The sequence below is a fragment of the Leptodactylus fuscus genome, assembly GCF_031893055.1.
Source record: "Leptodactylus fuscus isolate aLepFus1 chromosome 7 unlocalized genomic scaffold, aLepFus1.hap2 SUPER_7_unloc_1, whole genome shotgun sequence".
NCBI classification, from domain to species: Eukaryota; Metazoa; Chordata; class Amphibia; order Anura; family Leptodactylidae; genus Leptodactylus; species Leptodactylus fuscus.
In genome coordinates, this window is record NW_027439807.1 from 887,793 (window position 1) to 903,096 (window position 15,304).

At 53.0% G+C, this 15,304-nt stretch overlaps 1 protein-coding gene across 1 annotated transcript in view; it reads right to left on the bottom strand.

Annotated features, from left to right (window-relative positions):
- LOC142186378 (mothers against decapentaplegic homolog 4-like) overlaps nt 1–15,304 on the bottom strand; it is a 29,949-nt gene extending 14,645 nt beyond the window's left edge. The window contains exons 1-2 of the mRNA XM_075261223.1: nt 14,852–15,304; nt 10,876–11,124 (exon numbers count right to left, since the gene is read on the bottom strand). Of these exons, the coding sequence (XP_075117324.1) occupies nt 10,876–11,112 (237 nt within the window). The 5' untranslated portion in view covers nt 11,113–11,124; nt 14,852–15,304. The remainder of the gene's footprint in view (nt 1–10,875; nt 11,125–14,851) is intronic.

Sequence of the window (15,304 nt, forward strand, 5' to 3'; positions counted from 1 at the left end):
ACACTCGGGTGCCCCTGGTCGTCACATATAACCCCCACCTGGAGACACTGAGAGGAATCACACGCAAATTACATCCACTACTACTAAAAGACGACCGTCTAATATCCATATCTCCGGACCCCCCTCTCCTGTGCTACAGACAGCCACCAAATATCAGGAATATGGTGATTAGCAGCTCACTGTCACCTCCAAATAACAAAGGAACATTCCCATGTGGACAGAAGAGGTGCAAAACCTGCCCGCACATACTGACCACTGACAGGATAGAGATACCAAACTCTAACAGAGAATATAAAATCCCGGGTACGTTCACCTGTAACACACCTAATGTAGTGTATGTAATAATATGCACCAAGTGTCCCAATGATAATCTGTATGATGGAGAGACCAGTCAGAAGCTTAGATTGCGGATGAACTCACATTGTCATACAATTAGAGAACAAAGAATGGACCTTCCCGTGTCAAAACATTTCTGCAATGAAGATCATAATATCACCGATCACATGAAAATTTTGATTTTAAGAGGGAATTTTAAATCAAGGAAACAGAGACGTATTCATGAATACAAGAGCATGACCCTATTTAACACTCTGGAGAATGGAATGAATGTCTTACATGGGTTCATGTCATATCTATAGAAATCACTGAACTAAGAGCCATAAAGATAAGAACCTGGGACCTGTGAATTGTTTACATGTATATAGTAATAAGCCTCTTCTCCTCATCCCCCTCCCTCCTGAAATCCTATCCCTGTGTGTCCTGTTGTACATAAATATGCAGCCTTCAGAAATGGTTTTTAGATATATCTGAAGAAGAAGCCAAAGAGCTTCGGAACGTTGTAATCTGTCATCATTATGAGTTAGCCATTAAAAAAAGGTTTCACCTACTGAAGACTCAAGTTTTTTGTTTTTTATATGACTACTAGCAGGAGGACCCGGCTTCGCACAGGTATATTACTTTTTTTTGTGTGTGTGTAGTGGCCCCATAAGAATTGTCCAATTTTGCGCTGGTGTATTTTGTATGTGGTTTGTGTGTATGTCCATAAGGGTCATGTGATTACATGTATCTCATTTTGGATATCAGTGAAAAACCTGTGATCAGTTCTTATGGAGACCTGGAGTAAAGCTGTGTGTATGTGACCTTGTGTAACAGTGTCATCCACAGCACCCAGTTTCTTTAAAGTTGACATACAACAGTGAAGAAAAATGGCTGGGTTGCAATGGAAACCTGGAGTAAAATTCTAATGTGTGGTACTCTGTGCAGAGCCGTGTATCTAATCCTCCAGCGTCTGGTACTGTGTGCAGATGCACGTATCTAATCTTCTCCCATGTAGTACTATGTGTAAACGCACGTATCTAATCCTCCGGCGTCTGGTACTGTGTGTAGGGGCATGCATCTAATCCTCCCCCATGTGGTATTGTGTGCAGTGGCATGTATCTAATCCTCCGGTGTGTGGTATTGTGTGAAGACACGTGTGTCTAATCCTCTGGCGTATTGTACTGTGTGCAGATGCGCGTATCTAATCCTCTCCCATGTAGTACTGTGTGTAAACGCATGTATCTAATCCTATGCCGTGTGGAACTGTTTGAAGACATGCGTATCTAATCCTCCGGCATATGGTACTGTGTGAGGATACGCGTATCTAATCCTCCGGCGTGTGGTATTGTGTGCAGTGGCATGTATCTAATCCTCTAGCGTGTTGTACTGTGTGCAGATGCACGTATCTAATCCTTCCTTGTGTGGTATTGTGTGAAGAGGCGTGTATCTAATCCTACAGCGCGTGGAACTGTGTGTAGACGCGTGTATCTAATCCTACGGCATGTGGTACTCTGTGCAGACGCGTGTATCTAATCCTATGGCGTGTACAACTGTGTGCAGATGCGCGTATCCAATCCTTTGTCATGTGGTACTGTGTACAGACGCATGTATCCAATCCCCTGGCGTGTGGTATTGTGTGCTGACGCGCATATCTAATCCTATGGCATGTGGTACTGTGTGCAGACGCGTGTATCTAATCCTATGGCGTGTACAACTGTGTGCAGATGCGCGTATCTAATCCTCCCCCGTATGGTACTATGTGTAGATGCGCGTATCTAATCCTCTGGCGGTGGTACTATGTGAAGACATGTGTATCTAATCCTTTGGTGTGTTGAACTGTGTGCAGATGTGTGTATCTAATACTCTGGTATGTAGAACTGTGTGCAGATGCGCGTATCCAATCCTCTGTCATGTGGTACTGTGTGCAGACGCATGTATCCAATTCCCCGGCGTGTGGTACTGTGTGCAGATGCACGTATCTAATCCTTCAGTGTGTGGAACTGTGTGCAGAAGCGCATATTTAATCCTCTGGTGTGTGGGACTGTGTGCAGACCCGTGTATCTAATCCCCTGGCGTGTGATACTGTGTACTGATCTGTGTATCTAATCCTCTGATGCGTGTATCTCAGTTTGGATATCAGTGTTGGGTTGTGCATGTGGAGTGACCGTGTGTATTGCAGTTGGAATATGAGTGAAAGTCTTGCAGGTTTGTATTGGCTAAAGGAGGGGGGGCACTGTGTTTGGAATGCTGTATCTCAGCAACGGTACGTCCGAGCGAGTTGGAGTCTCGTCTTAAACCTTCCCGGATACCTGAAGTATCTCTGTACCAAATTTGGTGAAGATCGGTCCAGTCGTTTGGTCGCGCATAGAGAACAGACAGACAAACAAGAATACATTTTTAGAATATAGAGATATATATATACACTTTGTCTCATCCAGTATACGTTACACATTAATAAGGTTTCGCCTCCTCAGGGGGAAAAACAAAACCTATATACATAGTACAGGGTTAATATCCATGAAATGATAACATACAGGAGGAAACAGCGCCCCCTAGTCCCGGGATACAGGAGCTCTGCTGTACTGCTCCCTCCCCCTCCTCTCACTCTCCGCTCCCTGGAGGGCTCAGCGCAGACAAAACATCCCCCCCCCTCCATCCTGCCAGACAGTGACTCATCAGTACAGCAAGCAGAGGAGGCTGCAGGAGACAGGCTGAGAGAGAGAGCTGCGAGAGTGCCAGAGAGAGAGAGAGAGTGCCAGAGAGAGACTGAGGGCTGCGAGAGTGCCAGAGAGAGAGAGTGCCAGAGAGAGACTGAGGGCTGCGAGAGAGAGACAGACTGAGGGCTGCGAGAGTGCGAGAGAGACAGACTGAGGGCTGCGAGAGTGCGAGAGAGACAGACTAAGGGCTGCGAGAGTGCGAGAGAGACAGACTGAGGGCTGTGAGAGAGAGACAGACTGAGGGCTGCGACAGAGAACAACTGAGGGCTGCAAGAGAGAGAGGGAGAGACAGGCAGAGCTGCCAGCCGAGAGTGCGAAAGAGACAGACTGAGGGCTGCGACAGAGACAGACTGAGGGCTGCAAGAGTGTGAGAGAGACTGAGAGCTGCAAGAGTGCGAGAGAGACAGACTGAGGGCTGCGAGAGTGCGAGAGAGACAGACTGAGGGCTGTGAGAGTGCGAGAGAGACTGAGGGCTGCAAGAGTGTGAGAGAGAGAAACTGAGGGCTGCGAGAGTGCGAGAGAGACAGACTGAGGGCTGCAAGAGTGTGAGAGAGAGAAACTGAGGGCTGCGAGAGTGCGAGAGAGACAGACTGAGGGCTGCAAGAGTGTGAGAGAGAGAAACTGAGGGCTGCGAGAGTGCGAGAGAGACAGACTGTGACAAAGACCAACTGAGGGCTGCAAGAGAGAGAGGGAGAGAAAGGCAGAGCTGCCAGCAGAGAGTGCGAAAGAGACAGACTGAGGGCTGCGAGAGTATGAGAGAGAGACTGAGGGCTGCGAGAATGCGAGAGAGACAGACTGAGGGCTGTGAGAGTGCGAGAGAGACAGACTGAGGGCTGCGAGAGTGCGAGAGAGACTGAGGGCTGCGAGAGTATGAGAGAGAGACTGAGGGCTGTGAGAGTGCGAGAGAGACTGAGGGCTGCAAGAGTGTGAGAGAGAGAAACTGAGGGCTGCGAGAGTGCGAGAGAGACAGACTGTGACAAAGACCAACTGAGGGCTGCAAGAGAGAGAGGGAGAGAAAGGCAGAGCTGCCAGCAGAGAGTGCGAAAGAGACAGACTGAGGGCTGCGAGAGTATGAGAGAGAGACTGAGGGCTGCGAGAATGCGAGAGAGACAGACTGAGGGCTGTGAGAGTGCGAGAGAGACAGACTGAGGGCTGCGAGAGTGCGAGAGAGACTGAGGGCTGCGAGAGAGAGACAGACTGAGGGCTGCGGGAGTGAGATATTGAAGGATATCAGCCCAAGAGTGCAGGAGAAAAAAAAGAAAGAGCAAAAGGATACAGGCAAGAAAGAGACAGAGCCTAAAGACTGCCAAGAGAGTACAGGCGTAAAAAGAGAGAGCGAGAGACTGCAGGCGCAAAAAGAGAGAGAGGGAGAGACTGCAGGCGCAAAAAGAGAGAGAGGGAGAGACTGCAGGCGCAAAAAGAGAGAGCGAGAGACTGCAGGCGTAAAAAGAGAGAGCGAGAGACTGCAGGCGTAAAAAGAGAGAGCGAGAGACTGCAGGCGCAAAAAGAGAGAGGGAGAGACTGCAGGCGCAAAAAGAGAGAGAGGGAGAGACTGCAGGCGCAAAAAGAGAGAGCGAGAGACTGCAGGCGTAAAAAGAGAGAGCGAGAGACTGCAGGCGTAAAAAGAGAGAGCGAGACTGCAGGCGTAAAAAGAGAGAGCGAGAGACTGCAGGCGTAAAAAGAGAGAGCGAGAGACTGCAGGCGCAAAAAGAGAGAGAGAGAGAGAGAGAGAGAGACTGCAGGCGCAAAAAGAGAGAGAGAGAGAGAGAGAGAAACTGCAGGCGCAAAAAGAGAGAGCGAAGGACTGCAGGCACAAAAAGAGAGAGCGAGAGACTGCAGGTGCAAAAAGAGAGAGCGAGGGACTGCAGGTGCAAAAAGAGAGAGCGAGGGACTGCAGGCGCAAAAAGAGAGAGCGAGAGACTGCAGGCGCAAAAAGAGAGAGCGAGGGACTGCAGGCGCAAAAAGAGCGCGAAGGACTGCAGGCGCAAAAAGAGAGAGCGAGGGACTGCAGGCGCAAAAAGAGAGAGCGAGGGACTGCAGGCGCAAAAAGAGAGAGCGAGAGACTGCAGGCGCAAAAAGAGAGCGAGAGACTGCAGGCGCAAAAAGAGAGAGCGAGAGAGGGCAGGCGCAAAAAGAGAGAGCGAGGGACTGCAGGCACAAAAAGAGAGAGAGAGAGACTGCAGGCGCAAAAAGAGAGAGCGAGGGACTTCAGGCGCAAAAAGAGAGAGCGAGAGACTGCAGGCGCAAAAAGAGAGAGCGAGAGACTGCAGGCACAAAAAGAGAGAGCGAAGGACTGCAGGCGCAAAAAGAGAGCGAGAGACTGCAGGCGAAAAAAGAGAGCGCGAGGTACTGAAGGCGCAAAAAGAGAGAGCGAGAGACCGCAGGCGCAAAAAGAGAGCGAGAGACTGCAGGCGCAAAAAGAGAGAGCGAGAGAGGGCAGGCGCTAAAAGAGAGAGAGACTGCAGGCGCAAAAAGAGAGAGCGAAGGACTGCAGGCACAAAAAGAGAGAGAGAGAGAGACTGCAGGCGCTAAGAGAGAGAGAGACTGCAGGCGCAAAAAGAGAGCGAGAGACTGAAGGCGCAAAAAGAGAGAGCGAGAGACTGCAGGCGCTAAAAGAGAGAGAGACTGCAGGCGCAAAAAGAGAGAGCGAGGGACTGCAGGCGCAAAAAGAGAGAGCGAGGGAGGGCAGGTGCAAAAAGAGAGAGCGAGGGACTGCAGGCGCTAAAAGAGAGAGAGAGAGACTGCAGGCGCAAAAAGAGAGAGCGAGAGACTGCAGGCGCAAAAAGAGAGCGAGGTACTGAAGGCGCAAAAAGAGAGAGCGAGAGAGGGCAGGCGCAAAAAGAGAGAGCGAAGGACTGCAGGCGCAAAAAGAGAGCGAGAGACTGCAGGCGCAAAAAGAGAGCGAAGGACTGCAGGCGCAAAAAGAGAGAGCGAGAGAGGGCAGGCGCAAAAAGAGAGCGAAGGACTGCAGGCGCAAAAAGAGAGAGCGAGAGACTGCAGGCGCTAAAAGAGAGAGAGAGAGAGACTGCAGGCGCAAAAAGAGAGAGCGAAGGACTGCAGGCACAAAAAGAGAGAGAGAGAGACTGCAGGCGCTAAAAGAGAGAGAGAGAGACTGCAGGCGCAAAAAGAGAGCGAGAGACTGCAGGCGCAAAAAGAGAGCGAGAGACTGAAGGCGCAAAAAGAGAGAGCGAGAGACTGCAGGCGCAAAAAGAGAGAGCGAGGGACTGCAGGCGCAAAAAGAGAGAGCGAGGGAGGGCAGGTGCAAAAAGAGAGCGAGGGACTGCAGGCGCTAAAAGAGAGAGAGAGAGAGAGACTGCAGGCGCAAAAAGAGAGAGCGAGAGACTGCAGGCGCAAAAAGAGAGCGAGGTACTGAAGGCGCAAAAAGAGAGAGCGAGAGACTGCAGGCGCAAAAAGAGAGAGCGAGAGACTGCAGGCGCTAAAAGAGAGAGCGAGAGACTGCAGGCGCAAAAAGAGAGAGCGAGGGACTGCAGGCGCTAAAAGAGAGAGAGAGACTGCAGGCGCAAAAAGAGAGAGCGAGGGACTGCAGGTGCAAAAAGAGAGAGCGAGGTACTGAAGGCGCAAAAAGAGAGAGCGAGAGACTGCAGGTGCAAAAAGAGAGAGCGAGGTACTGAAGGCGCAAAAAGAGAGAGCGAGGTACTGAAGGCGCAAAAAGAGAGAGCGAGAGACTGCAGGTGCAAAAAGAGAGAGCGAGGTACTGAAGGCGCAAAAAGAGAGAGCGAGGTACTGAAGGCGCAAAAAGAGAGAGCGAGGGACTGAAGGCGCAAAAAGAGAGAGCGAGAGACTGCAGGTGCAAAAAGAGAGCGCGAGGGACTGCAGGCGCTAAAAGAGAGAGAGAGAGACTGCAGGCGCAAAAAGAGAGAGCGAGAGACTGCAGGCGCAAAAAGAGAGAGCGAGGTACTGAAGGCGCAAAAAGAGAGAGCGAGAGACTGCAGGCGCTAAAAGAGAGAGAGACTGCAGGCGCAAAAAGAGAGAGCGAGAGACTGCAGGCGCAAAAAGAGAGAGCGAGAGACTGCAGGTGCAAAAAGAGAGCGAGGGACTGCAGGTGCAAAAAGAGAGAGCGAAGGACTGCAGGTGCAAAAAGAGAGACCGAAGGACTGCAGGTGCAAAAAGAGAGAGCGAGAGACTGCAGGTGCAAAAAGAGAGAGCGAGAGACTGCAGGTGCACATCTCAGAGTGACAGAGAGAGAGCGCACATGTCAGAGTGATAGAGAGAGAGAACGCACATCTCAGAGTGATAGAGAGAGCGTACATCTCAGAGTGATAGAGAGAGAGCGCACATCTCAGAGTGAAAGAGAGAGCGCACATCTCAGAGTGATAGAGAGAGAGCGCACATCTCAGAGTGATAGAGAGAGAGCGCACATGTCAGAGTGATAGAGAGAGCACACATCTCAGAGTGACAGAGAGAGCGCACATCTCAGTGATAGAGAGCGCACATCTCAGTGATAGAGAGAGAGAGCGCACATCTCAGAGTGATAGAGAGAGAGCGCACATCTCAGTGATAGAGAGCGCACATCTCAGTGATAGAGAGAGCGCACATCTCAGAGTGATAGAGAGAGCGCACATCTCAGAGTGATAGAGAGAGAGCGCACATCTCAGAGTGATAGAGAGAGAGCGCACATCTCAGTGATAGAGAGAGCGCACATCTCAGAGTGATAGAGAGAGAGCGCACATCTCAGAGTGACAGAGAGAGAGAGAGCGCACATCTCAGAGTGATAGAGAGCACATCTCAGAGTGATAGAGCACACATCTCAGAGTGACAGAGAGAGAGAGCGCACATCTCAGAGTGACAGAGAGAGAGCGCACATCTCAGAGTGACAGAGAGAGAGAGCGCACATCTCAGAGTGATAGAGAGCACACATCTCAGAGTGATAGAGAGCGCACATGTCAGAGTGATAAGAGAAAGAGCGCACATCTCAGAGTGATAGAGAGAGAGCGCACATCTCAGAGTGACAGAGAGAGAGAGCGCACATCTCAGAGTGACAGAGACTGCACATGTCAGAGTGATAGAGAGAGAGAGCACATCTCAGAGTGACAGAGAGAGAGAGCGCACATCTCAGAGTGACAGAGAGAGAGCGCACATGTCAGAGTGATAGAGAGAGAGCGCACATGTCAGAGTGACAGAGAGAGAGCGCACATGTCAGAGTGATAGAGAGAGAGCGCACATCTCAGAGTGACAGAGAGAGAGCGCACATGTCAGTGATAGAGAGAGAGCGCACATGTCAGAGTGACAGAGAGAGAGCGCACATGTCAGAGTGACAGAGAGAGAGCGCACATGTCAGAGTGATAGAGAGAGAGCGCACATCTCAGAGTGACAGAGAGAGAGCGCACATGTCAGTGATAGAGAGAGAGCGCACATCTCAGAGTGACAGAGAGAGAGAGCACATCTCAGAGTGATAGAGAGAGAGCGCACATCTCAGAGTGATAGAGAGCGCACATCTCAGAGTGACAGAGAGAGAGCGCACATGTCAGAGTGATAGAGAGAGAGCGCACATGTCAGAGTGATAGAGAGAGAGAGCGCACATCTCAGAGTGAGAGAGAGTGCACATCTCAGAGTGACAGAGAGAGAGCGCACATCTCAGTGACAGAGAGAGAGCGCACATCTCAGAGTGATAGAGAGAGAGCGCACATCTCAGAGTGATAGAGAGAGAGCGCACATCTCAGAGTGATAGAGAGCGCACATCTCAGAGTGATAGAGAGCGCACATCTCAGAGTGATAGAGAGCGCACATGTCAGAGTGACAGAGAGAGAGCGCACATCTCAGTGACAGAGAGAGAGCGCACATCTCAGAGTGATAGAGAGAGAGCGCACATCTCAGAGTGATAGAGAGAGAGCGCACATCTCAGAGTGACAGAGAGAGAGCGCACATGTCAGAGTGATAGAGAGAGAGCGCACATCTCAGAGTGATAGAGAGCGCACATCTCAGAGTGATAGAGAGCGCACATCTCAGAGTGACAGAGAGAGAGCGCACATCTCAGTGACAGAGAGAGAGCGCACATGTCAGAGTGAGAGAGCGCACATCTCAGAGTGACAGAGAGAGAGCGCACATCTCAGAGTGACAGAGAGAGAGCGCACATCTCAGAGTGATAGAAAGAGAGCGCACATGTCAGAGTGATAGAGAGCGCACATCTCAGAGTGATAGAGAGAGCGCACATCTCAGAGTGACAGAGAGAGAGCGCACATGTCAGAGTGATAGAGAGAGAGCGCACATCTCAGAGTGATAGAGAGAGCGCACATGTCAGAGTGATAGAGAGAGCGCACATCTCAGAGTGATAGAGAGAGAGCGCACATCTCAGTGATAGAGAGAGAGCGCACATGTCAGAGTGACAGAGAGAGCGCACATGTCAGAGTGACAGAGAGAGCGCACATCTCAGAGTGATAGAGAGAGCGCACATCTCAGAGTGACAGAGAGAGAGCGCACATCTCAGAGTGATAGAGAGAGCACACATCTCAGAGTGATAGAGAGCGCACATGTCAGAGTGATAGAGAGAGAGCGCACATCTCAGAGTGATAGAGAGAGCACACATCTCAGAGTGATAGAGAGAGCGCACATGTCAGAGTGATAGAGAGAGAGCGCACATCTCAGAGTGATAGAGAGAGCACACATCTCAGAGTGACAGAGAGAGAGCGCACATCTCAGAGTGATAGAGAGCGCACATGTCAGAGTGATAGAGAGAGAGCGCACATCTCAGAGTGATAGAGAGAGCACACATCTCAGAGTGATAGAGAGAGCGCACATGTCAGAGTGATAGAGAGAGAGCGCACATCTCAGAGTGATAGAGAGAGCACACATCTCAGAGTGACAGAGAGAGAGCGCACATCTCAGAGTGATAGAGAGCGCACATGTCAGAGTGATAGAGAGAGAGCGCACATCTCAGAGTGATAGAGAGAGCACACATCTCAGAGTGACAGAGAGAGCGCACATGTCAGAGTGATAGAGAGAGAGCGCACATCTCAGAGTGACAGAGAGAGAGCGCACATCTCAGAGTGATAGAGAGAGCACACATCTCAGAGTGACAGAGAGAGCGCACATCTCAGAGTGATAGAGAGAGAGCGCACATCTCAGAGTGATAGAGAGAGCACACATCTCAGAGTGATAGAGAGAGCACACATCTCAGAGTGACAGAGAGAGCGCACATCTCAGAGTGATAGAGAGAGAGCGCACATCTCAGAGTGATAGAGAGAGCGCACATCTCAGAGTGATAGAGAGCGCACATGTCAGAGTGATAGAGAGAGAGCGCACATCTCAGAGTGATAGAGAGAGCACACATCTCAGAGTGACAGAGAGAGCGCACATCTCAGAGTGATAGAGAGAGCACACATCTCAGAGTGATAGAGAGAGCACACATCTCAGATTGATAGAGAGAGCGCACATGTCAGAGTGATAGAGAGAGAGCGCACATCTCAGAGTGATAGAGAGAGAGCGCACATCTCAGAGTGATAGAGAGAGCACACATCTCAGAGTGAGAGAGAGCGCACATCTCAGAGTGACAGAGAGAGAGCGCACATCTCAGAGTGATAGAGAGCGCACATGTCAGAGTGATAGAGAGAGAGCGCACATCTCAGAGTGATAGAGAGAGCACACATCTCAGAGTGACAGAGAGAGCGCACATCTCAGAGTGACAGAGAGAGAGCGCACATCTCAGAGTGATAGAGAGAGCACACATCTCAGAGTGACAGAGAGAGCGCACATCTCAGAGTGATAGAGAGAGCACACATCTCAGAGTGATAGAGAGAGAGAGCGCACATCTCAGATAGAGAGACAGAGACAGCAGCAGAGCCCTTAAGACAGACAGGTGACAGACGTGACCCCCCCCCGGTACCTGTAGTCTCCCATCTAGGGTGCGCTGGATGGTGACGCACTTGCTGGGGTGCACCCCGTTAGTGGTGATGGCCGTTATGAGAGAGTCCAACTCATCTTTCTTCTCCTTGAGCTTCTTGACCAGACTCTCGATGGCTCTCTTGGCAAAGCCCTCGTTGTCCCCTCCCTGCCGGTGGCACATCAGACTGTGCACGATGCTGAGGCAGGCATCACTGCTGTTCGGGGGGGTGAGTGACATGGTGGGGATCGCCTGCAAGAGAGGAGAGGTGTGGGGGGGGGGGGGGGTGAGTGCTGCGCCGGCTGTGCCCCCCAACACCAGGAGAAAGGCTCTGACGTCCCCCCGATGTGTCAGGAGCTGCTGCGTGACTGTACAGTGAGTCACCAGGCGGCCGCGCAGACAGGCAGGAGAGTGCAGCCTAACCCCAAGAGCTTACACTCCCAGGATAGCCGCTCTGCTCAGGCTGGGGGCCACATCTCACAATCCTGCAGGACGTTGCGCTGCCCCCACTCCCTCCCTCCTTATTTATATTTTTAATACAAGTTTTCTCCTGCGGAGGTTGGAGGAGGGGGATGGGGGTCCCAGGAATGTGCAGCGAGCCGGGGATAGCTGACGACTGACAAGGACCACACAGATACACCGCCAGAGACCCCAGCCCCGTATAGCACCCCTCCCCCTATCTGACTTTCCAGTAGGAGCTGTCCATCCAGGGTGAAACTACAACTCTCAGCATGCCCCGATGCTTCAGGCCCACTCCCTCAGAGACCCCTTCCCCAAATATCATGGGCGTACATTGTGAGGGCCTCGTGCACCTCCACATCCCTGAACTGTATTACATGGGGCCACTATGTCACCCCCACGTGGGCCGTGAGCGGCCCCGGTGACTACCATCCACCCTGTAGGGAGATTTAACCCTTCATGGCCATCAGGGGAGGGGCTGCAGTAGTAATACACAGGGGAGAGCTCTACTAATGGGGGGCCATCGAATGGGAGCCAGTCACTAGGGGCGCCCCCAACTAAAGTGCATAGGAATCTAAGCTAGAGGGCGCTACTGCACTGACTGCATAACTTCCTAGGAGGTGGTCACATAAGCTCCGCCTCTCAAGGCCTAAGCCACTCAAAAGAGGCGACACGGATCACGTGACTGCACTGCCACATGTAGAACCCGGCCTGCTCGTTGTGGGGATGGGGGGACATTTGGTTGGATAGGTGAAGGGACATAGAAGTGGTGTCAATTCAGCGGAGGACACAGGCGTGCGGTGCGATGGGTTAAGGGAGCCCACAAATTGGGTCAGATGGGTGGAGAGGTGCACAGACCTGGGGTCAGATGTGGGGTCCAATGAGATAGGAAAACAAAGTGGTGGGATTGAAAACAAACATGGAGTCTGATGAGTTGGGAGGGCACAGACCAGGACGAGGTGGGTCAAGAGGGCACTGATGTAGTGTCAAGGGGACAGAGCCAGCTGGTTGGATGGGTTGAGGGGGCACACGCAGGATCTGACGAATTGAGGGGGCACACACATGGGTTCGGAGGGATCTCGGGGGGCACACACATGGGTTCAGAGGTGTCTAGGAGGCACAGAAATGAAGTCTAAGGAGGTGAGGGGCACACACATGGTTGAATGGGTTGAGGGAGCAAGATGGAATTGGAGGGATCTAGGGGGCACACACATGGGTTCAGAGGGATCTAGGGGGAACACACATGGGCTCAAAGGGATCTAGATGGCACACACATGGGTTTGGAGGGATCTAGGGGGCACACACATGGGCTCGGAGGGATCTAGGAGGCACAGAAATGAAGTCTAAGGAGTTGAGGGGCACACACATGGTTGGATGGGTTGAGGGAGCAAGATGGAATTGGAGGGATCTAGGGGGCACACAAAGGGGTTCAGAGGGATCTAGGGGGCACACACATGGGCTCGGAGGGATCTGAGGGCACACACATGGGTTTGGAGGGATCTAGGGGACACACATGGGTTCGGAGGGATCTAGGGGGCACACACATGGGCTCAGAGGGATCTAGGGGGCACACACATGGGTTCGGAGGAATTTAGGGGGGCACACAGATGGGTTTGGAGGGATCTAGATGGTACACACATGGGTTCGGAGGGATCTCTGGGGCACACACATGGGCTCGGAGTGGTCTCAGGGGCACACACATGGGTTCGGAGGGGTCTTGGGGCACACACATGGGCTCAGAGGGATCTAGGGGGCATACACATGGGTTCGGAGGGATCTAGGGGGCACACACATGGGCTCGGAGGGATCTAGGGGGCATACAAAAGGGTTCGGAGGGATCTAGGGGCACACACATGGGTTCGGAGAGATCTTGGGGGCACACACATGGGTTCGGAGAGATCTTGGGGGCACACACATGGGTTCGGAGAGATCTGGGGGCACACACATGGGTTCGGAGGTATCTAGGGGGCACACACATGGGTTTGGAGGGATCTAGGGGGCACACACATGGGTTCGGAGGGATCTAGGGGGCACACACATGGGTTCGGAGGGATCTAGGGGGCACACACATGGGTTCAGAGGTATCTAGGGGGCACACACATGGGTTCGGAGAGATCTAGGGGGCACACACATGGGTTTGGAGGTATCTAGGGGGCACACACATGGGTTCGGAGGGATCTAGAGGGCACACACATGGGTTCGGAGGGATCTAGGGGGACACACATGGGTTCAGAGGGATCTTGGGGGCACACACATGGGTTAGAAGGGATCTAGATGGTACACACATGGGCTCGGAGTGGTCTCAGGGGCACACACATGGGTTCGGAGGGATCTAGGGGGGCACACATGGGTTAGAAGGGATCTAGATGGTACACACATGGGCTCGGAGTGGTCTCAGGGGCACACACATGGGTTCGGAGGGATCTAGGGGGGCACACATGGGCTCGGAGGGATCTTGGGGGCACACACATGGGTTCAGAGGGATCTTGGGGGCACACACATGGGTTAGAAGGGATCTAGATGGTACACACATGGGCTCGGAGTGGTCTCAGGGGCACACACATGGGTTCGGAGGGATCTAGGGAGGCACACATGGGTTTGGAGGTATCTCGGGGGCACACACATGGGTTCGGAGGGATCTAGGGGGCACATACATGGGTTCGGAGGGATCTAGGGGGGCACACATGGGTTCGGAGGGATCTAGGGGGCACACACATGGGTTCGGAGGGATCTAGGGGGCACACACAAGGGTTCGGAGGGATCTAGGGGGCACATACATGGGTTCGGAGGGATCTAGGGGGCACACATGGGTTCGGAGGGATCTAGGGGGCACACACATGGGTTCGGAGGGATCTAGGGGGCACACACATGGGTTCGGAGGGATCTAGGGGGGCACACATGGGTTCGGAGGGATCTAGGGGGCACACACATGGGTTCGGAGGGATCTAGGGGGCACACACATGGGTTCGGAGGGATCTAGGGGGGCACACATGGGTTCGGAGGGATCTAGGGGGGCACATACATGGGTTCGGAGGGATCTAGGGGGCACACATGGGTTCGGAGGGATCTAGGGGGCACACACATGGGTTCGGAGGGATCTAGGGGGCACATACATGGGCTCGGAGGGATCTCAGGGGGCACACATGGGCTCGGAGGGATCTAGGGGGCACACATGGGTTCGGAGAGATCTTGGGGGCACACACATGGGCTCGGAGGGATCTCAGGGGGCACACATGGGCTCGGAGGGATCTCGGGGGGCACACATGGGTTCGGAGGGATCTCGGGGGCACACACATGGGCTCGGAGGGATCTCAGGGGGCACACATGGGTTCGGAGGGATCTCGGGGGCACACACATGGGTTCGGAGGGATCTAGGGGGCACACACATGGGTTTGGAGGGATCTAGGGGGCACACACATGGGTTCGGAGGGATCTAGGGGGCACACACATGGGTTCGGAGGGATCTCGGGGGGCACATACTTCTCTACAGACGCAGCACACATACATACGCTATACTTACGTGTGGCACTGGTTCAACCGGTGATTCTTAGTTTCGGGCTCATGGTCCCTGTCACCCTGGCTGTGGCTCCTCCTGTAATGCAGAGCTGTGTGCTGAAGTCCTCTGTGCTGCTGTGTGCGGTGTCCTGCGGCTCCACAGCGCCCCCTCGGCTCACACGGTGAGTCTATACACTGCCAGGCCCCATGCCGGCCCCTCAGCCTCACTTCTCCGCCTTCTCTCACTTCTTCCTTCTCCACAACTAGTTTTCGCTCCGTTATAACAATAGGTGAAGCCGGCGATGACGTCATTGGCTTCCCCGGCGGCCGCAGCCTATCAGGAGGCAGCTTCTATGTGGGGTCCCGCCCTCCGCCCAATGGCCGGGCTCGTCTCTTGCGGCGCTGTCTGACACTTGTTTACTTTAGTTTTTTTCTTTCTGAGGTTGGGCCCGACATGTTGTGTCTGCGGAGCTGGTGA